This window comes from Hydra vulgaris, chromosome 13, assembly GCF_038396675.1.
Source record: "Hydra vulgaris chromosome 13, alternate assembly HydraT2T_AEP".
Taxonomy (NCBI): Eukaryota; Metazoa; Cnidaria; class Hydrozoa; order Anthoathecata; family Hydridae; genus Hydra; species Hydra vulgaris.
Genome location: NC_088932.1, coordinates 42,512,501 through 42,539,908, shown reverse-complemented (window position 1 = coordinate 42,539,908; position 27,408 = coordinate 42,512,501). Strand labels below are relative to the sequence as shown.

The 27,408-nt window shown below is 31.5% G+C and overlaps 1 protein-coding gene across 1 annotated transcript in view; it reads right to left on the bottom strand.

Annotated features, from left to right (window-relative positions):
• Positions 1-11,814: 11,814 nt before the first annotated feature.
• Positions 11,815-27,408, bottom strand: part of LOC136089196 (NADH dehydrogenase [ubiquinone] 1 alpha subcomplex subunit 13-like) — a 26,056-nt gene continuing 10,462 nt past the window's right edge. Inside the window, exon 3 of the mRNA XM_065814916.1 lies at positions 11,815-11,988. Coding sequence (XP_065670988.1) covers positions 11,850-11,988 — 139 coding nt within the window. The 3' untranslated portion in view covers positions 11,815-11,849. The remainder of the gene's footprint in view (positions 11,989-27,408) is intronic.

Sequence of the window (27,408 nt, the reverse complement as noted above, 5' to 3'; positions counted from 1 at the left end):
CAGTCAACCCTGCTGTGATGACTTTAAATTTGCGGTTAACATCGAATAAAACCAGTAAACATTTTAAAATTTTTTTTAATTTTGGTAATTTCTTTGCCTGTTGCTGATATATAATATGAACTCAAAATAATATGCATTTACATGCTTTTTGCTACAAATGGATTTTATATTTCCACTTAATTAAAATAAAACCAAATTCAAACTTTGAATATTAATTTATAGCTATAAAATAGTTTAAATTATAGCTATAATAGATGTCTGTTATTTATTATTTATTAATGTAATATTGCCCAGACAGTAAGAAAAGCATTTTTGGGTAACATTTCAATGTTACCCAAAAATTATATATAGCTATATATATATATGTATATATATATATATATATATATATATATATATATATATATATATATATATATATATATATATATATAATATATATATATATATATATATATATATATATATATATATATATATATATATATATATATATATATATATAGCTATAATTTAATTTAAACATATATATATATATATATATATATATATATATATATATATATATATATATATATAATATATTTATATATGTATATATATATATATAATTTAATATATATATATATAGCTATAATTTAATTTAAACTATTTTATAGCTATAAATTAAGTTAAAATGTTTTATGTTAACCAGAGTTTTTTATCAGAGTCGTTAGAGTTGTAAAACCTGTAAATCAGTGGGGCGCTTTATTGACCTCAGCATTGATGGGGAATGTTGTATTAAAAACCACTTACTTTATTTAATTAACAAACGAATAGTAATTGGTGATAATGAATTTAAAAGTATTGTTATAATCTAAATGATGCGGAAAATAATACAACAGTTTTGAAGGTAACCAACCAGCTTGATATTCCTGATCTTAGTTATGTAGCAAGCAAAAATTGAAGTTACCAATAACAGCAGGAAAAGGTGGATCCGCAGCTGAGGTAGAAGCATACTATAAGGAAAGAGACATGGGGAAAAAAAAGTCATTATACTAAAAAAAAAGAAAAGAGAAAAACCACCTGGATCAAAATATATGATTACAAAAAAAATATATACATTTCACAAAGTTCAAGTCGTAGATTCAAGTTGTTGATGATAAAGAGCAAATTATTGAAGATTTACATGAGTCCAAAATGATGCAGTTCTTTCAACGGAACAAGCAAACAATGGCAATACATGTGTTTTATGTAATAAAAGAGTTTGCTGCAATAATAATAATAATAAAAATCTTTTTCACTTACTTAAAAGGAGGCATGTGATTTACAATAATAAGATACAAGTAAAAGATTAAAAGATAAAAGATTACATCTGTCCAACAACATCTATAGAGTAGTCCAAGATCATTTGTACACTTTTTTCCAAGATCATCTGTATTTTTTTTACTTACAACAGTATCTGTCCAATATCATCTGGAAATTTAATTACCCCTATCAACATCTTTAGGAAGGTGTAACTTCATCTGGTAATTTTTCTCCAATAACAATAACATCTGGAAGAATTTCCTCCAGATGATTTTTTTTCAGATAATTATATCTGAAAAAAAACCTTTTATGTTACTACATCTGGTTAAAATAATCCGTTATAATTTAATAATTTCACAAAATCCTGTAGTTATATTTAATATAATTGAAAAGATGTATCTATATCTGTAGAGTTCACAGATGTAATTGTACAGATGTTGTTACTCTTATAAAATTATTATAACATAATTGAAAAGATGTAACAACATTTGTAAAATCTCCAGATGTAGTTGCAGAGATGTTGTTATACTTAGATAATTAAAAAGATGTAACTACATCCGTAGTAATCATACTTTTTACACGAATGTTATTAGACATCAATGAAATTTCAATGGAAGTTTACGCTCCTCCTTCCTAACTGATGCTATAAAACTACCCTGAGGTGGCGTTTCACCACGGATCTCGGTTTTTGAGGCAAGCGCACTAACCACTGCGCTACGGCTACTCATTTAAAATTATTTTGTAGCATTGTTTTAAACACATATGTTAGCCTCGGGTAACATTAACAGGAATGCTTAACTCACCTAATAGGCCAAGAATCAAGCAAAATATTTTATATCTTTCACGATTATATGAAATGAAATCAAACAAAAATACCCTAAATTAAATGAGTTCATCTAAAAATTAAAGTACGAATACTCTTTGGTGCCTAATAGAAGGGGGGGTTGGAATAAGCGAGGGGGTTGGAAATATCACTAAAACTTAATAAGCAGGGGGGCTGGAATAAGCAGGGGGTTGGAAAATTTCGAGTTTTTTTAAATACTTAAAGCAATAACTAAGTAATGTTTTTGTTAATTATTAACATATATATTAGTGTCTGAAAACAAGTAAATATATAATAAAGAAGTACTAAAGTCCAAAGAAGAAATATCAACAGAAGTCCAGTTCAAATAAGTTTCTCTATTTACATATTTTGTAAAATGTCAAATACGTTACCCTCGTCCTCTTGCTCAACATCGGTATTATCATGAGCCTCTTTTATTCGTTTCTTGACGCTTTTTCGAGCCTCGTAAAAAGCTGATTTCATTTTTTTTAGATGTGACTTGAAAATGATACTAGTTTCATTTTCCTCAAACACCTTCTGCAGTGCATCTAAAAACGTAATGTAAACGTAATAATGCTACTCTTACTTCTGGGGCCTTCACTTTACGACCAGCACCAGCTCCTCGTTTTTTTTTCGGTGGACAAGAGGAAGGATTTTGCAAACGCTCTAGGTCGTTGTATGAACGGGATGCAAGTTTAACTGCTTTTACGAATTCAGGGTCGTCACCTTTTGCATCGACCAAATCAGTATAAAAGAATCGGACAGACTTTGCAACATATCCAGTTGTCTGTTTTATTGGCACGTCTCATTTTCTTTTTGCATCGTATTTCGTCTTTCCTTTGTTTTTTATCACTTCGGCATCGTACTTTTCTTTGAACTTTTCCACAATTTATCCAAGCTCCATTTTTTCTACGTTACTACATTGGCTTCTTTCTGTCCTTTTAAAAATTCTTTTCGTAGTCGCCATTTCGTTCTTACACTCTGATATTACAACGTATACAAGTAAATAAGTACTGTAAATGATATGATGCGACGATCGAAAGAAGAAAATTTATTTTTTAATGAATAATGATGTAAGGATAGAAAGAAGAAAATAGAACGTTCTTTTTTTTAAAACAAAGTTTTTTGAATGAATGATAAACGTAACGTAAGTAAGTAGTGAAATAGAAAGTTTTTATAAAAATTGTCTTGTCTTGGATGGAATTTTTTCTAAAATTTAATAGCCGGGGGTTGGAATAAGAATGTCCTGGGTGGAAAATTTTTGAAAAATTATTTAGCGGGGGGGGGGGGGGACGTCTATTAGGCACCAAAGAGTACATCAAATGTTAACAGAAATAAAAACCGACACTTGCAGAAAATCCACACATAATGTTGCGTAATACCGGAAAAACAAAACTGGGTCATTCCACGCCAAGTGGTCCAGATGTCCCCGCACTACCATCTCCGATTTTAATAAAATTTTGACAGTATGTTGTTAAACATGTTTCATGAACATTGCCAAAATTTTAGATCAAAATAATTATTATTTTGGATTTTGTGGTACTTTTTGTAAAGCTTACCCAAACTTCAATATCTGTCAGTAGCTAAAAATTGAATTTTTGAGGTCCTTTATTTTTGCAATGAAAGGGTATTATATCTTAAAAACGTGGTTTCTTAGTAAACCGAAGGTGTAAATCACAAATAATTTATTACAAGTTTCGTATTATGCCTACATTTTAGTCTATGGTTCGCCAAATATCGTCACAAACGCAACACAATAAATATTTTTTATTTATTTGTAGGGTCATATCTCTAAAACTAAAGGTTTTTGAATATTGCTATTTTGTCTAAAGGTTCTACATACTATCATAATGATATGGATTAAAAATTTGCTATTTTAAAAATTTTATAATAACTAGTTATTCTGAAAGCAATATGGCGAAAAAAGTAAAAATCCTAAAATAACGTGTGTTTGAACCCCTAAAACTTGATGTGGGCAAATTTTTTTTGTTTTTTCAATTGTATTATTGGAAAGACCATATTTCAAAATTTTAGAAACAATAAAAACTGTCTTGGAGAGATCTTTCTTATGAACGAAAAAAACTTGGTTAGTATATAAATTTTTTGAATTTTACAATTTCGTCCTAAACATAAAGATTTATCATACTGCATCAAAATCAAAGCTTATTGAGCCAAAAATCAAAATATTTTAATGTTCAAAAAAATTTTAAAAAAGGTAAAAAAGTTCATAAAATTAACGGTTGGATCAAAACTGTCAATTACAAAATAGTTGGGTAAATCTAATCCAGAAAAAGGCAAATTATAAATTATAATATTTTCTAATGTATTTTAAAACAGTTTTGTATCATTTAAGAAACTCTTCAAGGTATTGGAAGCGTGCACTTTAAGAAAATATTAATATGGAACATGAGTTGACAATACGCTAAAGCCTATTAAATTAAATGTTGAAGCTTTTAGTAGAAGCGCTGCTAATCTTGCAACAGCCCGATTAGCAATTGATTTTATGTTAAGAAATCTAATGGTACTTTAAGTAGAGAGCTATTAATGACAATAAAAACTAGAATATATAGCCATTAAATTCAAGATTTAGAAGAGCTATTTTAATCTCTTGAAAATGGTACTACGCCAAGGAAATTAAAAAAACTTACAACAGATTTATTGAAGAGATTATCTTATTATCTATAAAATACTGTGGATAAATGCATGTTATTGGCAATTTAAAATATTAGAGAAGTTTAGGCAACTGACTATGGGCACCCATTAAAAAGGGGCGCTTGTTTTTTTGTTATATATGTATTTTTTTAAATTTTATTACGAAATTTTAGGCGACGATTATTCATATGCCTAAGAGCACCATCAATCCAACACGTCACAAATGCGGTCCTGGTTATAGATGCAAAATCTAATTAAATAATACAGCTTTTACAACACATTTTCTGCAACAAAAAACTAAAAACAAATATTTTTATGTTAATATATTATTTCTTATCTACAAAAAAAAAAATTTGTGATAAAAAAAATTCAGTTGTACGAAACTATAATCAACTTGATTCCAAATTACATATTTAAAATAGCTTCAAATTTGGAATTAATGTCTGAAACAACAATTTACAGTAAATTGTAATATCGACCTGTTGCAGAACTGATTGGATTTGGAATGACTGCAATAACATGCTGCTCAGGAACCCAACAATTGTCCTTGGTGCTAGGCCAGTAAAATGACTGAGCCATACCATGAGGATGCATAAAATCAATGAAAACATCTTCCTGTTCTTCTGAAATTTCACAAACATGTCTAATCCACCAATGTGCATCGTAAATACATGCAACAAAATTTCCAGGACTAAGATCAGACAGTGAAACTAATTTGGTTGAGTTGTTGTTGTAACTCTCATTAACGTTTTCAATAAAAGATGTATTGTTATTTGAAATACGACTGACACAAACCTGATTTTCATTTACAGGTACAAATTTGTGATTATCGCGAGTACCTGCAACTGTATTTCCAGTACTAAATCGTTTCTCTTGATTGTCTTTAATATTGTCTACATCACTTCATCACTATTAACATACTGTCTACATCACTTACTACATAAATAAATGAAATACCCGTGATACTTTCCTTGCAAAAATCATATAAATTTAAGGGCGTTAAAATTTGATTATCAATTGGCCGTTGAAGACTGGCACGTGCTGCTAAACGCTTCACAGTTTCCAGTTCCATCACAGGGAGATTTTCCATGACTAGTTGCAAAGAAATTCCATTCTGCTCTAATACCATAGTCAGTATAATGGTGATATAAATTCATAAAATTTTTGTACTGTGCAGCTGAACTGTCACTAAAATAATGAATAAGTTCAAAAGATAAAAATGTTTTAAGTTCAGTTAATAATTTACTAAGAAATACATGAACAGAAATAGTATCGTGATGCAATTACTGATAACACAATATCATTTATTTTTAAGTATGTCATTAAGTTTGTAGTAAATAACAAAAGGGTGCAAAGTTGTTCGGCTGTTTTCCCAGTAAAACCCTTGAACAGCATCTTGCACAACAAATGAATAGTTTTCAGAAAAATCCATCAAAATGATCAACTCATTTGATTTCAGTTCATTTTTCAATAATCGCAAATAGTTGTTTTGGTTTTTGGCAATAAAATGATGCTTAGATAAAATAGATACTTTTGAAATTAAATCATCTATGAAGTCGTCTACTGGTAATTGAAAAGATTCTAAAGTTTCACGATCTACTTTTATCCATTGCTTGAATGTTATAGTTTCATCAGATTCAAAGTCTTTAAATTGCTTTTCAAGATAAGCCTTTGACATTTCATTCCCTGGACATTTATCGCAACGATGAAGCATACATTCTTTAGATTCAATATCACAAACTATTTTTTCAATTAGACATTTATAGTCTACCATAACTGGGCTACTTGCAAGCATTAATTTTATATTCTGGTGAATAGTACATACACAAACACAATGGGTACCTGAAGATCTAACAGTTATACACCATTTTAGACATAACTCGCAGAATTTAGAAAATCCGACTTCAGCTCCATTTTTTTTTTCATACTGCAAAAAAAGTTCCTTTAAATTAACTAACAGTAATTTTTTTTGCATATGCACTTTTTTTGCACCAATCCGTGCAGATACAAAATCCTTTTTCCCTGGACATGTTCTGCTAAAAGCTTCGTGTTCATAAAATTTCAAAATTTTTTCTTTAACAAGTTCTGGCAATTTCTTTGCTGCATTTCTTTCACTTTTTGCTTTTAACTTTTTTGCTGCTTTAGCCATTCTGTCTGATACTTTAAACTCACTACATATTTTTTTTCTTGACCAACTGTTTGGTATAAGAGTTAAAACTTGAACTTTTTCATGGGGATTACTGATTGTAGATATTTTATCTTTCAATTCTAATATCAAATCTGACCAGTCAATGCAATTCTCACACACTATGCTTGCACTGCTTAGTGGTAGGACACTATTATCTGGTGATAAACCACTAACAACAGCTATTTTTTCTGCAACTGTTATTTGCACTTTCGAAATTTTGCTTTTTACATAACTAGCATGATCTCTCATTCTAACACGTTTTCTTAAAGGTGAAATTCCAAGCTCAGAAAGGCTAGTATTAATAGTGTCAGTTGAACAAAATATATCATCTATGTCTAGGGCTACCATAGTCCTGATTTTCATCAGGACTGTCCTGATTTGAAGGGTCTGTCCTGACTGTCCTGATTTTAAAAAACCATAACAAAAAAGAAAAAAATATCATTTTGACAAAAACTAAAAATTAAAGCAAAGAGAAAAATGTTGACTTGGCAACTCCAACATCTCCATTCAATTTTTACTATTTTCTTGCAATTTCAGGCAGTGCTGGCAGAAATGGCAGTGGTAGCAGACATGATAAGGCAGTACTTTACTTTTGTTTTTGCTGGTTTGGTACTTTCCACTTTTACGAAGTTTCTACTTCGTGACAGAGGGTTTTTTAGTTTTAAACTTTTACTTTAACTTAAAGTAAAAAAAAATCCCTTATTAAAGTCAAAATGTCGAAAAGAAAGTGTCATTTTAATGAAACTCTTAAGAATGAATTTCCTTTTCTGAAGAAAGTTTATGAAAGTGGTGAAAAAGTTAGATGCGGAGATTGTTTGACTGAATTTTCTGTTGCAAATGGTGGAAGGACAGACATCACCAAGCATTTAACAACGGAGAGACACAAAAATGCTTTGAAAGCATCAGCAAGTTCTGCATCAATAACATCGTTCTTCAAGACTGATAGTTTAAGTGATAAAGATCTAGTTCTGGCAGCAAAGGAAGCTACTTTTGCTTTTCACACTGCAATTTATGATTTGAGCTTCAAAACTGCTGATTGCTCTACCATATTAATTTCAAAACTTTTTGAACCAAAGTTTGGACTTGCAAGAACAAAATGTGAGGCTATTATTCTCAATGTTATTCTACCAATAATTTCTGAAGAAATTAAGGAGGAGTTGAAGAAAGCTACTTTCATCACCATTGCAACTGATACATCTAACCAAAATGAACTGAAACTTTTTCCTGTCCTTGTTAGATATTTTGTGCCTGATCAAGGAGTAAAAGTTAAATTACTGGAATTTCAAAATGTATCTGGTGAAACATCAGAAATTTTATGCAATGCTCTGCAATCTGCCATCAATAGCCATGATTTATCAAGGAAAAGGATTGGATTCTGTTGGGACAACTGCAACATAAACTTTAGTGGAGTGAAAAAACGAGGACAAAACAATGTTTACAGTCGGTTGAAAAAGTTTCTTAGTCGAGAGATTGTTGGGATTGGCTGTGGAGCTCACATAGTTCACAACTGCATTCAAACAGCTGTCGATGCTTTACCAATTGATGTTGAAGCTCTTGTGGTGAAAATTTACAAATATTTTCACATCTACACTGTCAGAGTTACCCAACTGCAAGAATTCTGCGAGTTTGCTGATGTTCACTACAAGAGAGTTTTGCAGCATGGAAGCACAAGATTCCTTTCTTTACTACCCGCAATTCAGAGAATTTTGGAAATCTTTGCGGGACTAAAATCTTTCTTCTGTTCTCAAGAGCAATCTCCAGTGATAATTAGTAAGTTCTTTAGCGATGAACGTGGTGAAATGTATCTTTGGTTTGTTCATGGTCAGCTTCAGACATTCAACAAAACAATTCTGAGAATTGAAAAAACAAGAGCAAGTGCATGTGATATTGTTAATGAGATAAAAGTATTGCAGAATAATCTGAAGGAGAGATTTGAGAATAAGTTTATTCCACTGGAAGCTAAAAAGATACTTGCAAAACTAATTGAAGACGGAATTATTGACGAAATTGCTGTCAAAAAAGAATTTACTGGTTTTTACGAGAGATGTCTTTTTTATATTGACTTTTGGAAAGATAGCTTTGCTGATGCTGAAAAGTTTATGTGGATTCAAAACAGTGCAATAACATTTCCAGAGTTGGAAGAAGCTGCAGAAAAAATTAACCGAAAAATTGGACGTACAGCAATAAATACTGATGAACTATTTGATGAAGTTGTTTTGGTCAAGGCATACTTGTCAACTAATTCTGAAACTTGGAAATCTGATGATATGAGTTGTGAAGAAAAATGGGTCCTGATGATGAAACATTTTGGGGAAAAGGGCATTTCAGTAGCAAATTTTTCACTGGTGTTGGAATACATTTTTAGTCTTCCTGGAACTTCAGCTGCTGTGGAAAGGGTGTTTTCAATGATGAACAATATTTGGTTTTCTGAAAGAGGTTCTTTGCTAGTTTCTACTGTGAAAAGTTTGCTTTTTTGTAAGTTAAATATTGATCTTAATTGCTCACAGTTCTATGAAAAGATAAAAAATGACCAGTTGTTCCTGAAAAAAGTACACTCTAGTGAAAAATATGACTGGTTTAAAAGCAAAGAAAAGAAATAATTCTTGTAGTCATTACAAAAATGTAAAATAAAGCTGGTTTTTAATGTTGTATTTTTTGTCATTTTCACTTTTAGTGTGACGAGCTTTTGTCCTGATTTAGACTTTTGTCCTGATTTGACAGGTTAAAAAAGACATGATGTCCTGATTTTTCCAAAATTTCATATGGTAGCCCTATCTATGTCATCAATATCGTCAATTTTTTCACTTGAAGAGCTTGTGGTTGAATAAGCTTTGCGGCAATTTGGACACAATTTTTGACCTGGACAAATAACTTTATTTGTTAAATTCAAAAGACAGTCTGCAGTCTCTTGGTCAATACATCTTAAGCCTTTAACTGAGCAACGATTGGCCATACCAAAAGGGTTTAAACAATGGCGCTGTAAATGCGTGTATTTATCCAACAGCAGTAATTTGTGGTGGAAACAAATTAAAGTAATATTTTTAATTAAATTATAAGTTCGCCTCACAATCAAACTCTGTTCCTCGTTCGAAAGTTCTGAGCAAAAGCCAATAAAACCTTTTTTCGAGAATAAGTACTTAAATGACATAAACTTCCATTAAATTTTCCAATACAACAAGTAGTTAAGTTTTGTTCAACAGACATGTCAGGATAAATTTAAAATAACTCTTATTATAACATCTATTCTAATTTTCGTCTTCGAATATTAGATGTTTGTGATTAACTTAAATATTTGAAATTAATTTAAAGAGATTTGTCCGTAGAATAAAAATATACTTACTTACTAAAATTACCTCAACATAGCAATAGTTAATATACGGACCTTAATATCGTTTTTTAAATATCAAAGGCTTTGTAGACCTAACTTAGCTTATAAAAACTAGATTTTTTTCGTTCATAAGAAAGATCTCTCCAAAACAGTTTTTATTGTTTCTAAAATTTTGAAATAAGGTCTTTCCAATAATACAATTAAAAAAACAAAAAAAATTTGCCCACATCAAGTTTTAGGGGTTCAAACACACGTTATTTTAGGGTTTTTCATTTTTTTTGCCATATTGCTTTCAGAATAACTCAGCAGAGAAATTTTTAAAATAGCAAATTTTTAATCTATATCGTTATGATAGTATGTAGAACCTTTAGACAAAATAGCAATATTCAAAAACCTTTAGTTCTAGAGATATGACCCTAAAATAAATAAAAAATATTTATAGGGTCATATCTCTAAAACTAAATATTGTCACAAACGCAACATATATATATAAATATATATATGTTGCGTTTGTGACGATATTTGGCGAACCATAGACTTAAATGTAGGCATAATATGTAACTTGTAATAAATTATTTGTGATCTGCACCTTCGGTTTACTAAGAAACCACGTTTTTAAGATATATTACCCTTTCATTGCAAAAATATAGGACCCCAAATATACGAATTTTAGCTACTGAGTGAAGTTGAAGTTTGGGTAAACCTTACAAAAGTACCACAAAATCCGAAATAATAAACATTTTGATTTGAAATTTTGGTAATCTTCGTGAAACATGTTTAACAACATACTGACAAAATTTTATCAAAATCTGAGATGGTAGTGCGGGGATTATTTTGGAAATTGGACCGTTTGGCGTGGAATGACCCAACTTCAGAACCTGAAGATGTAAAAAATTACCTCGTTGTTTCAGAAATTAAACTAAATACCAAAAAGTCTGTCACTAAGAAATTAAGGAAAAATTGCAACACTGCGAGATTTGGTTTCCATCTTCCTAAAGATGTTGTTAGGAGTAATTGAATTTCTAGATGATATTGGATGCTGTTGGAGTGTAAAAAAAAATATAGATGATCTTGGACAAAAGTGTACAAATGATCTTGGATTACATGTCTAATTAATTTTTTTAATCAGTTTACAGTAGCAATACCGTTGGTAAACACGTAAAAATATTTCACATCAAAATAATTCTGTCACATCAAAAGGAAAAATAAATTTCGAAAGATACGATTATTTATTAAAATGTTTTTTAGAAACAATTGCTCAAATGGGGATGGAGGTTTTGCCACTTTATCCTATCGTATTAGTATTGAGAAAAGAGATTAGCATTCTGCAAAATATTATTCAAAACTTGGAGATCATTCGATAAAATGCTTTAGAATTTATTGAGATAAAAATTTTGTCAACAACGAAAAAGTGTCAAGAATTAGGTCAAGAGTCACGTGATATGAGTATTTTTGGTTTCGGACTTTAAGTTTTGGACTGAAATCAAGTAAAAGTAACAAGCATAATTTATCTTTAAAGGAAATATAATAAAACCATTTCTATAAAGCAATTTTTCAAATTTAAACAAAAGCTACAATTTTATAAGCTGTTCTGGACGTGGTCTCACCCATTTGTCAGTGTAGTATATATTTTTACCAGGCTCCCAACCTTCTACGTCTTTCATAATGATTTTCTCAGCTTCAAAGTTTTCTTTCAAACGGCGAAGTATGCTAAAAAAAGTTTTTTTTAATTCTATATTTTGAAATATAAATAAACAATAATTAACTAAATAAAGGTTAATTTTAAAAAGTACATTATAAATAATACATTAGATGATACTGTCGGAAATAGCTACATCACGTAATGTACTTAGCAGTGCACTCAACTTTAGGCGGAACGTTCCTCCCTTAATAACTTTTAAAATTAGCTTTTTGTGATTTATTTCCAATTTTTATTTCCAATTTTTATGGTAATGTGTATTATAAAACTTGTTTAGTTTATTTTAGAAAATAAACTCCAATATTCCATAACTGTAATCTAAATTTTGAAAATTCCAACCAAAATTCTCTAAATATTACATTGAATTTATTTTTAAATGAATTTTAGATTCTCAGTTGTTTATTTACGAACCGCGCTAGATTTTTTTTAACTTGCGCCACGTTAATAAGTAGTGAGTTAAAACCCTGATCACCATGAAATGCTATTTGAGTAAATAATGCTGGTAAATATCTATAGAAAATAGTGTTAGTAAAATTTAAAAAATATATAAAAATTAGAAAGGATTTCTGGTGAGTCTTAATTGATAAAACACTGTGTAAAATGAAAAAAGGTTTGATAAGTAATTTTTCTCATTTATTGCTCTGTTCTTTTAAAACATTGAGCACTTTATTTTGTAGAAAACATTTGAAATTATATATGCTATACAACTACCGCACTTAAATTATTTTTTAAAGTCAATTTGCCTTTCCATTTCAATGCATTGCATTATGGTAGTTGTATGCACATGGAAGTAGACAACAAAAATAAATCAAGTAAAATGTCAAATATCGAAGGAACTGATTGGCCAAGAAGATTTTGGATATATTTTATTCCACACTTTTTAACTTGTTTAGTTTAAATTTTAAAAAGTATTTTATTAGAGTAAATTTCGCAGAACATTTGACTTTAAAGAAAACATAACAACAAGTGCACCAAACGATGTTATTCAAACAAACAAAAAAAGTGGGAGTTTCACATATTTTGTACATAAATGCTTGAGCAACTCAGTAAAACATAAAAATTCATCACTTTTTATGCACTTTCTAATAAAGAAAATATTGAAGAATAAAAGATATATATATACAGTGTTGGACAAAACATTTGCAACCAACATCGAACAGTGCTAAAAAGTGTTCCTAATTTTACATGTCTTAAAAACGAAACGAACTATACTACCACAGCAAACAGTTCAGGAGTCTGGAGTCATAGCATGCCATAGCATGAGCAATCAGCTGACAGGTGACAGCACACAGGCAGAATTTCGTTGACAAGTGCCATTATGCAGCGGACAAAACAAGTGCAACTTTTTTGGTTTGTTTCATTTTCTTAAGTCTGGTCCGTGTCAACGTCACAGAAGTTTTTTAATAATTAAAGGAAGTATCCGGGGGTTTCCAGAAGTTTCTAGAAGCATGAAGAAGCTTCCAGAAGTTTCCAGAAGAAGCATCTGGAAGCACCCAGTAGCATCCAGTAGCATCCAGAAACATTCAGAAGCATCCAGACGCATCAAGAAGCTTCCAGAAGCATCAAAAAGAGGCATTTAGAATCTTCCAGAACAGGTTCACACAGGTTCATTTTACTATATAAGAGACATGTAAATCAACATGTAAATCCGTCAGTATATGGAAGTCAATCAGTCAGTATTATCAAGACAGTTTATCGAAGTGAGTTTTATCAAAGTGTTTTATCGAAGAACATCAATACAAGAAGTGAAATACAACAAGTGTTTCATTACATCAATACAGTCCACATCCAACCGAGACGTTGTGTTCCACAGAGCATTATTGTATCATCACAAGGTAAATGTAACACGGTTAGCCTTGAGAAGCGTGATTATTTATTTTTATTATTTTTATGACTTCAAGTCGCTCCAATCCTAGACTGTCGGGAGCCATTTTGCAAAAATGGCTCCCGACAGTCTAGGATTGGAACTAAGAAAGAAAATTATTGGCGATTACGTAAGTGGAATGTCACAAAAAAGTATTTGTGATAAATATCGCGTGAAAAAATGGACCGTATCAAGACTATGTTCCAAATATCGTTATACGGGGAAGTTGCCAGCAGATAACAAAGGTGGAAGACCACGTTCCACTACTTCTAGAGAGGATTCTATGATAGTCAGATCCGTCAAGAAGGATCCCTGGATATCATCAGTCGAGATACAAAAGCAATTAGAGCTGCCTGTATCGGACCGAACAATCAGACGACGTGCTGTTGAAGCCGGATTGTTTTCTCGACGCCCTGCAAAGAAACCGCTGATTTTACTAAAAAACCAGAAGAAAAGACTCCTGTTTTCTACATCTCATATTGACTGGAATGTGCAGAAATGGCGAACTGTCCTGTTCAGTGATAAATAGAAGTTCAACATCATTGGGAGCAATGGCATTTGCCGTGTACGTCGACCGGCCGGAAAACGCCTCGATTTACATTACTGCCATAAGACCGTGAAGCATGGTGGAGGAAATGTAATGGTCTGGGGGTGTTTTTCTGCTAACGGTCTAGGTCCAATACATTGAAACGATGGAATAATGGACCGTTTCATGTACAAAAATATCCTGAAAGATGTTATGTTACCTCATGCTGAATGGAATATGCCAATAAAATGGGTTTTTCAGCAATACAACGATCCGAAACACACTGCAAAAGTAGTCAAGCAGTAGTTTCAAGACAACCACCTAGTGGTGATGGATTGGCCACCTCAATCTCCGGATCTCAACCCTATCAAGAACCTGTGGGAGATCGCCAACCGCAGAATTAATCGTGAAGGTGTTCGTAATAAGGATTAACTGTTTGAACAAATCCAAAAGGCCTGGACAGCGATTCCACAAAGTTTCTTTATCACCTGATCGAATCTATGCCTCGAAGATGCAAGGCTTAATCGACAACAAAGGATTCGCCACGAAATATTGATAGCGAAATACATCTTGGTCAACATTTTGTTGAGTTGCACTTGTTTTGTCCAGAAGGAAATCAACTTTTTTTAATACTTTTGATTAATTTATTAATTTTCGTGTACAAATAATGAACTTTGTGATGAATAAAACTTGAAGAACTTTGTCTCTAAACAGTTACACAGTTATTTCTCTAAATTGAAAAAATGCAGCACTTTTATATAAAGAAACTAAATTAGCATTATTTGGTTGCACTCGTTTTGTCCGATACTGTATATATATATACATATATATATATATATATATATATATATACATATATATATATATATATACACACACATATATATATATATATATATATATATATATATATATATATATATATATATATATACAAAAACCTTTATCATGCAAATTTCTTGTATCATTATGTCAATCATTGTTCTTCAATCATTATGTCTTTATCAGTACACAGTCTATCAGGTCTACAACCTAGCCTTGGATATTTAGGATTTATATCAAGGCTACGTTTTATATTATCACAGTTAATTTTTTCTTTTTCTTACTTTCTCTTCTTTTACTTTCACTACTTTTCTTTTTCTTCTACTTTCTATGACAAGAGTATTACATACAAGAGCAAAAAAGAGGTTTGTAAAGATAGAGATAATTAAAATAAAAGATAGATAAAATAGATAAAGATAGATAAGAATCAGGAGTAAGATGTAGTGAGCGCAATAAAAAGAAACAACCTTAATAGATGTTAACTTTGCAATCGATTGTATATATGGTTTCCATGAGTGGTCAGTAGTGAACAATAATCCAAGAAGACGTAAAGGAGAAGACTCAGTGAGAGGGTTGTCATTCATCGATATAGGAATATAGGCAATAGTTGTTTGCAATAAATAATTGAGTTTTGTTAGAGCTAAAATTCACAGGCCACTGCAAGTCCTGATCTATTACAAAATCAGATTCAAGATTCAAGGCTGTCTGTTCTAAGCAATCAAAAATAAAATACTTTTTGTCAAGACAGGAGTATAAAGTTGAGTCGTCAGAAAATAGAGCCAATTTAGATGTAAGGTTGTGAGGAAGATCATTAATGTAGATAAAAAACAAAGCAGGAACAAGGATAGAACCTTGAGATACACTTGAAATCAGAGTGTTGGCCTTCAAGGATGACTTTAATGAAGTGGATAGAAAGAAATAATTCTATTATCTCCAAAACTTTTCCAAAAATAACATAAAAACAAGCCTGTGGAGAAGATCATCATGCCAAACTTAGTCAAAAGTTCTAGATATGTCAAGAGAAATAGCTTTAGCCTTGCTGCCTCCATCTAATGCACCATAAAATCTTTAAGTCACAGCAGTAAGCAAGTCAGCTGAAGAGCAAGAGGATCAAAAACCGTATTATATGTCAGACAGGAAGCTATTTGACTCAACATGGGATGTTAGAAATTCGTTGATCAAAAACTCAAAAACCTTGCTAATAACAGAAAGAAGACTGATCGGAGAATAGTTTGAGGGGTCAAAATGATATCCAGAATTTTTAAAAATTGGAACTGCAGATGCCATTTTCCAGCAGGCAGGAAAACAAGATTTAGTCAAGCACTTATTAAATAGATTAGAAAGAACTTTTCCACAGAATTGTGGAAATGTTCTTTCTAATCTATTTAATAATGATTTACAAAGTAGTGGACAATAAACCAAGAAGACGTAAAGGAGAAGACTCAGTGAGAGGGTTGTCATTCATCAATATAGGAATATAGGCAATAGTTGTTTGCAGTAAATAACTGAGTTTTGTTAGAGCTAAAATTCACAGGCCACAACAAGTCCTGATCTGTTACAAAATCAGATTTAAGATTCAAGGCTGTCTGTTCTAACCAATCAAAAATAAAAGACTTTTTGTCAAGACAGGAGTATAAAGTTGAGTCGTCAGAAAATAGAGCTAATTTAAATGTAAGGTAGTGGGTAGTGGGTAAAGGATTAACCTGTTTAACTGAAACCAAAGGAAGAGTATGGCCATAAGATTCAAGAGTTAAATTAGTAGAAAAGTTCTTTACAAACAGTTCTGTCTTATCCTTGGTAGAGGTAAAAAAATTAGTCCCAAGAATTTGAGGTGGAATGTTAGACTTACCTTTGTTAATGATGCTGTTGAAGATTTTTCAAAATGTCTCTAGAACCTAACTTCTGAGATAAAATACAAGATTTAAAGAACTGGGAATAATGGAGTTTAGCATCAGGCAGCACCTTTTTACACCACTTTCTTGCAATAATAAATAGGCATTTATTATCAAAAACTTTTTACTTTTGAAAAAAATTTAAAAAATGATTATGATTAAATATAGCAGCTGCACAAGAAGGTGAAAACCATGGAGTAGAATGAGACTTGACGTAAAACAGACAAGAAGCAATAATAGCTTTAATTCCTGCCTGGATCCTGGAGGCTACGTAGCAGACACATCTATCAGCTGAGAGAGAAAAGACAACCACCTAAGGACCATCACAAAGAAAATCACAAAAAGAATCCCAGTCAGTTTTAGGGTAGTTGTAAGTAGTGCAATGATAGGTTGAGTTTGAAGAAGAATTACGAGATAAGAGATTTATAGAGATCATTGCATGGTCAGAACCATCTAAATGAGAACAAGACAAAAATGAACACAAGCTAGGGTTAGATTGTTAACAGTATTAACAGTGCTATATTGCCCATGGATATTGCCCCTGTTAGTGCTTTTGGTGTGCATTATGAAGGCAACAAAAAGAGCCTTAAGTTACAACTTGTGGTTAATTAGCAGGACTAAGACTCACAGAAAAATGAAAAAGAAAAATGCACAGCTCATTTCTTAATCTATGAATGAGTTAAGTTCTCTTGAACTTAAATCTTGTCCAAAAAACCTAAACATAAAAAATCATCACCATCACCAAACTGTTTCAATATATCTTTCACAAATACTTGTGGTCTTTGAAGTAACTTTTCATCAGTTGAATCTTACCTCTAGCAAAATTCACCAGACTTGCTTTTTGTGAGACTAATTTAAATTTGTCTGTTCCTTCTTTAGATCTTAGCATTAATGGCTACTTCCTTTGATTTGAAAAGTCCCTGAAAGTCACAAACTTGGCTTGGGCGTTTATATATGCATCAATTCATCCTTTAGCACATAGAAACATTATCATCTTTCTCATTATTTATCGTTCTTCTTTTTCTAAAGCTTGCATTTTTTTAGATGCAAGTTCTCATAAAATTGCCTATGCCCATTCTTCTTACTTCTCTGCCAAAATTCATTCTTACCTCTTTCTCTTCCCCCCTCCTTTACCCTCTCTTTATCTCTTAATTAAACTGTTGTGATTGGTGACTTTAATGCTCATCACACAAAAGGGCTTGGCTCTAACACCACTAACCCTGCTGACATTAAAGCCAACAACTTCTGCATTTCTCAATCTCTTACTCAGATAGTTAACTTTGTGACTTGTTTTCCAGACAACACTAATCATCTACCTTCACTACTTGATTTGCTTCTTGTCTTTGACCTAACTCACCCACTAATCACTACCATCGCCATAGCTACCATCACTCTATCACTACTATTTACTACTCTAAAGTTGGGATTCTTTTTTGTGACGGTCCCTGGGTTAATGTCTTTTCTTACTCAGCTAATAAATGCACCTCCTATGTAACCCTCCTAGATCCAGGCAGGTATGGAAGTTTTTATTCCTTTTCATTAGTTTCAGGTTAAGCCTCATTCGACTCCTTGGTTTTCAATTTCTTGTGCAGTTACTATATCTAATCATAATCATTTTTTTCAAACTATTCAAAAAAACAACTCTCTTGAGAATAAGCATCATTTTATTATTGCAAGAAACCAATGTAAAAAGGTGCTGTCTAATGATAAGCTACATTATTCCCATAACTTTTAACACTTTATCTTTATTAAAACTCTTCTATGGCTTGTGGTCCAGACAACATTCCTGTCATAGTCTTACAAAAGTGTTCTCCAGAACTCTCTTTAATTCTCTCTAAACCATTTAATAAGTGCTTGACTAAATCTTGTTTTCCTATCTGCCAGAATATAGCATCCGTGTATTCGATTTTGAAAGACTCTGGAGAACATTCTGACCCTCTAATTATCGCATAACTGACCATCTTCTCTTTATATTTTGCAAGGTCATTTAGTCTTTGATCAACAAATTTCTAACATTTTAACTTCTGTCAAATATCTGTCTGACAAAAAATACGGTTTTTAATGTTCTCATTCTACAACTGACTTGCTAACTGTGAGTGAAGGATTCTATCATGCATTAGATGGAGGCAGCAAGGCTAGGACTATTACTCTTGAGATATCTAAAGCTTTCAATAAAGTTTGGTATGCTTGTCTTTTACATAAGCTTGCTTCATATGATACATTTGGGAAAGTTTTTTGAGATTATCAAACTTTTTTTAAACTCGTTCTTTAAGGCCAACACTATTTTTCATTTCCAGTAATTTCTGGGGTACCTCAAGGTTCTACCCTTGGTCCTATTTTGTTTCTAATCTAAATTAATGACCATCCTGACAACCTTACTTCTAAATTGGCACTATTTACAGACGACTTAACTTTATACTCCTGTCTTGACAAATAACTTTTTTTCGATCGCTAAGAACAGGCAGTGAATCTTGAATCTGATATCACTTTTGTAACAGATTGGAGCTTGCAATAGCTTGTGAATTTTAACTTTCATTTAACTCAGTTATTTACTGCAAACAACTATCACAATACTGTCGACATTTTTATAATAACTAATGGCAACTTTCTCACTGACCCTTCTTCTTTACCCCTACTTGGATTCTTGTTTTCTACTGACCTCTCATGGAAACCATATACACAATGTATTGCAAAGTTAGCATCTGCTTCTCTTATCTTCTTATCGTGCTTGCCATTATCTTACTCCTGATTCTATTCTCTACCTCTACTTTTGTTTGTCCCTGTATGGAATACTCATCATTCAGCAAAGTTACATCCTTTTTACTGTGTCTACATCTGCATACTCTAAAAACTTTTTTTTGTCTAGTTTTTTTTTCCTGTACTTCAACCCATTGGAACTCTCTCCCATCTTTATGTTTTCCTGACGCATACAACTTGCAGCTTTTTAAGTATTCTAATATATATATTAGGGTGGTGCTAAAAACAACTTTTTTTGAAAATGTCTGCTGACACCCCCTAAATGTGTTCTATATAATAAAATAATACTGGATTTAAAAATTTTTTGAATAAAAATTATTTTTAGGGGTGCCACAAGACCCTTAAACATCAAACAGGTCCCTAATAGTGTCAAAAAAAACTTTTAAGTTTTTCGAAAGTATACCGTGATGGGTCTCAAAAGAAGCAAAATTATATAAAAACTTCAAAAATAATCATCATTTTATAAAAAAATTATTATTTTAGTTAACAGAAAAAAACATTTTTTAACTAAAAACGAAAAATTGGCAATTAAACAAAAAATTTCGATTTTAGTTTTGTTTTTTTATAAAATGATGATTATTTTTGAAGTTTTTATGTAACTTCGCTTCTTTTGACCCAACATGACATACTTTTGAAAAACTGTTTTTTGATAATATTAGGGACCTGTTTGATGTTTAAGGGCCTTGTGGCACCCCCAAAATAATTTTTTATCCAAAAAATTTTTAAATACAGTATTATTTTATTATATAGAACACATTCAAGGGATGTCAGAAGGGTAAATCCATATGAAATCATCCACAAAAAAAACATTTTCGACACCCTTACATCTCAGAATTTGTTCATTTTTACCTCACTTGCAGTCCATATTAAAAAAATAACATCTGCAAAAATTTTAATTAAAAATACACATGGGTTCCAGAGATACGGTCAGTTGAAATAATGCTGAATCATCAATTTAGTAATTATCTGAAGCGATGACAAAGCAACTTTGACATTTTGTATCTTTACAATGGCTTGGGAAAATTTCTTAAATTTGGTACCCCAATAGATTTTTATTCAAGGAATCCAAAAATAGCACCCTTAAGACTTGATTGTCTCAGGAAATGCCTTGTTTATCCAATTTTGTTCCAAATTATTGACTTGTAAAATAATGATTTTTGGAGGTAAAATGAAGAATGTGGCACAAAATTCCGAGTAAAAAGTTTAATTGTATATCATTATTTCATCTTAGGTCTACTGAAAAAAATTCGATTCATCAATTGCCTCTCTAATACTTGATCAAAATTTGTATTTAAAAATGGTATCTATTTAGAAAAATTTAAATTTTATAACAAAAGCAATTGAAATATTTTTTAAAACATTTAATTAAAACACCAAATAGTGTTATTTAGTGACTATTTTAGGACATTTTCATATGCCAAGGGAGGGCCAGGGGGACTCTGACTAACTCTGCCCCCCTTATCTCCTTGATTTTTTTTTTTTTTTTTTTACATTAAATGAATTAATAATAAAAAATTATTAAAATAAAAATTAACAACATATTTTTTTTAGTTTAAGTTTGAGAAACAATTTATTTTCATTATTTCAAATTGGTGAATGCTTACATCCTATTATATCAAAAACAGGCATAAGTTTTGTTTTGTTCTTTTTAAAGGTTATACACAGTGTTATAAAATGGGTTCTAACCTTGACTTTCTGACCCGAGAAAACCCTTTTGTGGAATGATAGCCCACACTATGGGGATCACTTGGATATAAGTATTAAAATCAGATTACAACGTCCTGGCAAGTTATTGATGTTTAAATTTTCTGAATTTATTGATTACACACACATTCGAAATGGCAGCTTGTTTTGCATTTTTACAGTAAGATATAATTTTAAATTCAAGCAATCAAACATACTGTAGCATAAAGAGCATAATGTTTTATGAAAACATAAAAAAAAGTTGAAAAATTAAAAGATATCAAGAAGATAAGCTTCCTTTATTACCAAACAAATACAATATTTTTTTATTCTTCTGTTTTTGTTTAACTTTTCATAAAAATTATTTTTAACTGTGAAAATAAGACAGTTTTTGAATTTCGGGAAAATTTCGGGAAAATAAAAATTTCGGGAAAAGGCATGATTTATTTACTTTATTCACGAGAGCAAAACTGCGCACATCTAATTTTACAAAAAAATGCCGAATACAGCAAAAAACCACCAAGACTGCAGGAAAACTGTCTGTTTTCTTTGCTTCAGTAAATGTCAGAGGGAACTGACACCTTTCCTAAAAGAAAAATGCCAAACAATACTCAATGAGAGGATCGATTTTAGTAATGACAAAGTTTCACTTGGAATTTGTGAAAAGTGTCGTTCTTGTTTAAGAAGAAAGGATTCTGGAGAACACATCAATCTCCCATCACTTTACAATTTTGAGACTATAAAAATTCGACCTCAAACTAGAGACACACAATGTGACTGTTTGATTTGTTCTGTTGGAAAACTGAGAAATAACGGTCAACAGAAAACTCAGCTTTTGCAGAGCTCAGCACAAAATACTCCATCTTCAACTGTCCAAAAACGATGCTCTGACTGTTTTTCAATTATTGGAAGAGGATTACCTCATCATTGCACAAAGGGCACTTTGCAAAATAACCTTGTTGCTGTTGCAACCAAGGATCCTGTTGCATCTGAACGAGTTGCTGCTCTTGTTGTTTCAAGTAAGGATTCTTCTCCACATGGCACTGTTCGATTGAGTCAACCACAAGGTGGAAGAATGCTTCCAACAATGCTAGGTAAAAGTTTAACTTTCATGAAAAGATATTTTAGAAATTTCGAAATTAAACAATATCTGCATTTATTTTAGGTTCCTCATCAGCTAGAAAACTATTTCCTCCAAACCCATCAATTAGTATAAAAGAACTTGTTCAAGTTCAGGCAAACACAGGGCTTTCAAACAATGGCATCAAGAGACTAGCTGCTACAATTAATCAGTCAACTTCACAACATATTGTTGAGAAAAACTATGCTGTAAAATTTGATGCAGTTAGTAAGCAGCTTTCTCACCATTTCACGAGTTCATTGATTAAAGATCATGCTGGATGTGGAAGGACTGTCATTCATTGCAAGGACTTCAAAGAGCTTAAAAATGAACTCATTTCTATGAGAAGCACATCAAACAATCATATTGTGAAAGTTGGAATTGACGGTGGGGGAGGATTCCTGAAAGTAAGTCTTGGAATTATTGAATTAAATCGTGAACCTAACACTCCCCCAGCAAAACTCAATTGCACAAACAAGTTTTTCAAGGACACTGGAGTTAAGCGGCAACTTATTATTGCTGTTTCTGAGGACCTGCAAGAAAACTACTCAAATGTGTCTCAAATTTTCGAATTGATCAATATGAGAGACCAAGATTTTGTTTTGTCCTGTGACCTAAAACTGGCAAATATAATTTGTGGTCTCCAAGCACACTCAAGTGCACACCCCTGCACCTGGTGTGAGTCAAGTGCAAAGGACCTTTTAAATCAAGGAAAATTAAGAACTTTCCAATCTCTTGATCAGAATGTCTCACTTTTCAATGCAGCAGGATCAAACATCAAAAGAGCTCGTGATTACATGAATGTTGTTCATTCTCCTGTATTTGATCTTGCTGGTGGCACATTAGTTTTGGACTTCATACCGCCAATGGAGTTGCATCTCCTTATTGGTGTTTTCAATCATCTCTTTGCTGCCCTACTAAAAGTTTTCCCTCAAGGAACTCTTTGGACTGATTCACTGCACATTAAACAACAGCCTTATCATGGAGGGCATTTTGCAGGAAATGAGTGCAGGAAGCTGCTAAAAAATATTGATCTTCTTCAATCTATTGTCGAGAAACACTCATGCTAAGCTGCAATACCATTAGTTGATGTATTTCGAAAATTCAATGCAGTAGTGTCTGCCTGTTTTGGATGCGTTCTTGATCCAAGTTATTTACAAAAAATTGAAGCTTTTAGAGTGGCTTATGTGGCACTGCAAAATGTTTCTGTGACACCCAAGGTTCATGCTGTATTTTTTCATGTGAAAGATTTCATTGACAAACACGGCCAAGCTCTCGGACTTTACTCAGAACAAGCAACAGAGGCAATGCATCACAACTTTCAAGTGCATTGGCAAAGGTACAAGCGACCTAACCATCATCCTGAATACAGTAAAAAGTTGCAATGCTGCCTTGTGGACTTTAATAGTAAACATTGCTTGTGAAAAGAGCCATTTTAGAATGATTTTTTCTTGTATTAGAATATTTATTTTAAAGCATAATTTTCATTTTAGATACACGATAAACTCTCAGAATATGTCTTTTTGTTTCCCTAGTTCATATTTATTGGAATAACCTATATTTTGTACTATATTCTGTCGGTTTTTGACGGAAAACTCGAAAATTATGGTTTATGTCTGTTAAAACTGAAATTTGGCTTCTAAAAAAAAAAAAAATCTTGTCGGTAAAATTTGTTTTTTTCATTTTCACCCCCCCCCCCCCCAACATCTTTGTCATTCGGTACGGCCCTGTCAATAACTTGCCAGGACGTTGTAATCTGATTTAATACTTATATCCAAGTAATCCCCATAGTGTGGGCTATTATTCCACAAAAGGGTTTTCTCGGGTCAGAAAGTCAAGGTTAGAACCCATTTTATAACACTGTGTATACTTGTTTGTATTTTCTTAAAGAATGTGAATTTTATTGTTTTTATATTTTTTTTGGCAGGTAAAAGTATAAATAATAAACATATTCAATATGGAGAAGTGTGACATTGAAAAAAGTCTTTGCCGCAAAACTGGATTTTCTAGAAAACAAGTTTTTGTTCAAATCAAAGATCTTCCTTGTGAAAAACAAAAAGAAATAAAATGGTGAGCAAATTTAAGGGAAAAATATTGTTCAATAAAAATTATATGCTGTTATCATAAGCAGTTCTATGGGAAATATTTTGAGAAAAAAATTACAAAGTGTTGCAATCCTTTTGGAACACACAAGAAAAGTAAAAAAATTGCTATAAAAGGTAATCTAACATTAATTACAACAGAATTGATACGAAAATTAATAGAAATAGAATTTACTATTTATAACAATTTTTTTATTTTTAGTTATTTAAAAAACTTAAAACTAAATTTGTTTCTTAGGTAATATAAAGATTTCCCTAGACTTGGCAAAGTTTTTGCAAGAAAATAATGTTAATGTAACCCCAGGTTGGAAATGTTGTGGTAAATGTTACAAAAAAGCAGTAGAAACTGATGAAGATTTAAATTCACAAAAAGAATGGGAATCAAAAAGTGAGAAAAAAATTAAGCTAGATACTACTATAGAATTGCTTGGAATTTCACCAGTCAAACTAAAAAGTCTTTCAACACACAGCAAATTGCCTGTAGCAAAACAAAAGATTGAGAACACTATTGACAGAGTTGCAAAAATGGTCTCATTAGCAAATAATATTAAAGAAACTTCTTTAACAACAGAAATAAAAAGCCCAATTTCAAACAACAACATTAACAATGACCATGATTTTAATGTATGAAATAAAAAAAATAATTTCTGAGACTGACTCTTATTGCCATAAAGTGCAAATGTTAACACTCGCACCAAAATCATGGACACATACAAATATATCAAGCTAAGTGTCTGAGTATCTTGTTCGAATTGCAAGAAAAGTTTAAAATGAGCATGGAATTCTATCATTGCCCAAAAAAAAAACTGGAAACCCACTTTCACAAGAAAAAGTTAATTTAGTGATTAACTTTTATCAAAGTGATGAATTTTCAAGAATGATGCCAGGAAAAAAAGATTTCGTAAGTCTTAAGAAAAACCAGTATGTTCAAAAAAGATTCTTGCTACTCAATCTTAATAAATTACATGTTGTGTTTGAAAAACTACCCTAATATCAAAGTCAGTTTGTCAAAGTTTTGTATGCTTAAGCCTAAATGGTGCATTACAACTAATGTGTCAGGTACTCACAATGTATGTGTATGTATACATCACCAAAATACAAAACTTCTTATTGATGCCATTAAGTGGAATAAAAGTTACAAAGATTTCATGGCATTGATTGTTTGTTCTCTTGAAAATGCAGAATGTATGTTGCATCAATGTAACCAATGCCCTGGTATTGAAGCATTAAGAACTTTTTTAGTACAAGAGTTAATGGACCATGAGCTCGAAGAAGATATAGCATTCAAGCAATGGCAGAGTACCAATCTTACATCACTATTATTAGTCTTTGCCACTAGATGAATTCAATGATTTATTATGCGACAGCATTGACAACCTTACCACTCATTCATATATTGGAAAAACACAAAGTAGATACTTGAAAAACTGTAAAGAAAAGTCTTAACCAAAACAAATGCTTAATTTTAGGAGATTTTGCTGAAAATTATCAATATGCTGTTCAGGATGAGGTTCAAAGTTATCACTGGAGCAAAAGTCAATGTCACTCTTTACAATTGTACTTTATTTTATAGAGGAAAAACTTCTCAAACATAAATCTTTTTGTTACCTTTCAGAAGATGTTGATCATGACACAAGACTCAGGAAGATATAACTAGATATATCTACCTGATGTTTCAAGTGTGAAATACTTTTCCGATGGTTGGGCAGCACAATTTAAAAATTTTAAAAACTTTATCAATCTTTGTCATCTCAGTAAAGACTTTGATTTAAGTGCTGAATGGGTATTTTTTGCTACCTGTCATGGAAATCCCCCCTGTGGTGGTATTGGTGGGACTGTTAATAGAGTAGTATGTCAAGGAAGTCTTAAACAAATAACTACTGGGCAGATTTTAGATGTTAATTTAATGTATTCCTTTTGTAAAGCCAAGATAAATGGTATTTATTTTAAATTTTTTTCAAAAGATGAAATCGACCAAACAAGAGTTCAATTAGAAAGATATTTAGGTGGAAGAACAGTTTCTGGCACAAGGATGTATCATCACTTTATTCCAATTGCTTCAAACACTATAAGTTATAAAAAAACAAGTATTGATAAATGCACTGAAACATTTGATATCATTCAAACAAGCAAACATAATAAAGAGATTTCATTTAACATAAAAAAAATGGATTATATTGCATGTTTTTATGACGGATTTTGGTGGGTAAGGATTGCTGAAGATGTAAGTGACCTTGATATAAAAGTCAGATTCATGCATCCACATGGACCAGGTAAAAACTTCTTTTGGCCAATAAGAAATGACGAGTGCTGGGTGCTCAATTCTGAAGTTATATGCCTAATTTCTACACCCACAACAATACCAGGTTGTACTTACAACATATCTGATTTAGATTTGGAGAATATAAGCATTGGTTACAAAAAAAAATTAACTACATTTAAAATTATTTTGTTGAAATTTTCTTTACCTATTTTGCATTTAGAATTTGTCTTCCTTTTTTACTTTTTTCAAATCCTTGGATGAAAGGCTGAAAAGGATGGGAAGTTTAAATAATTCCACCTGTCTACCTCATAATGTCAATGACTATATTAGTCTTAAACTACTAAATAATGCCATAAAGATATTGATATAATTTAAAATGTTTAAAAACATTTCAGTGTCTTT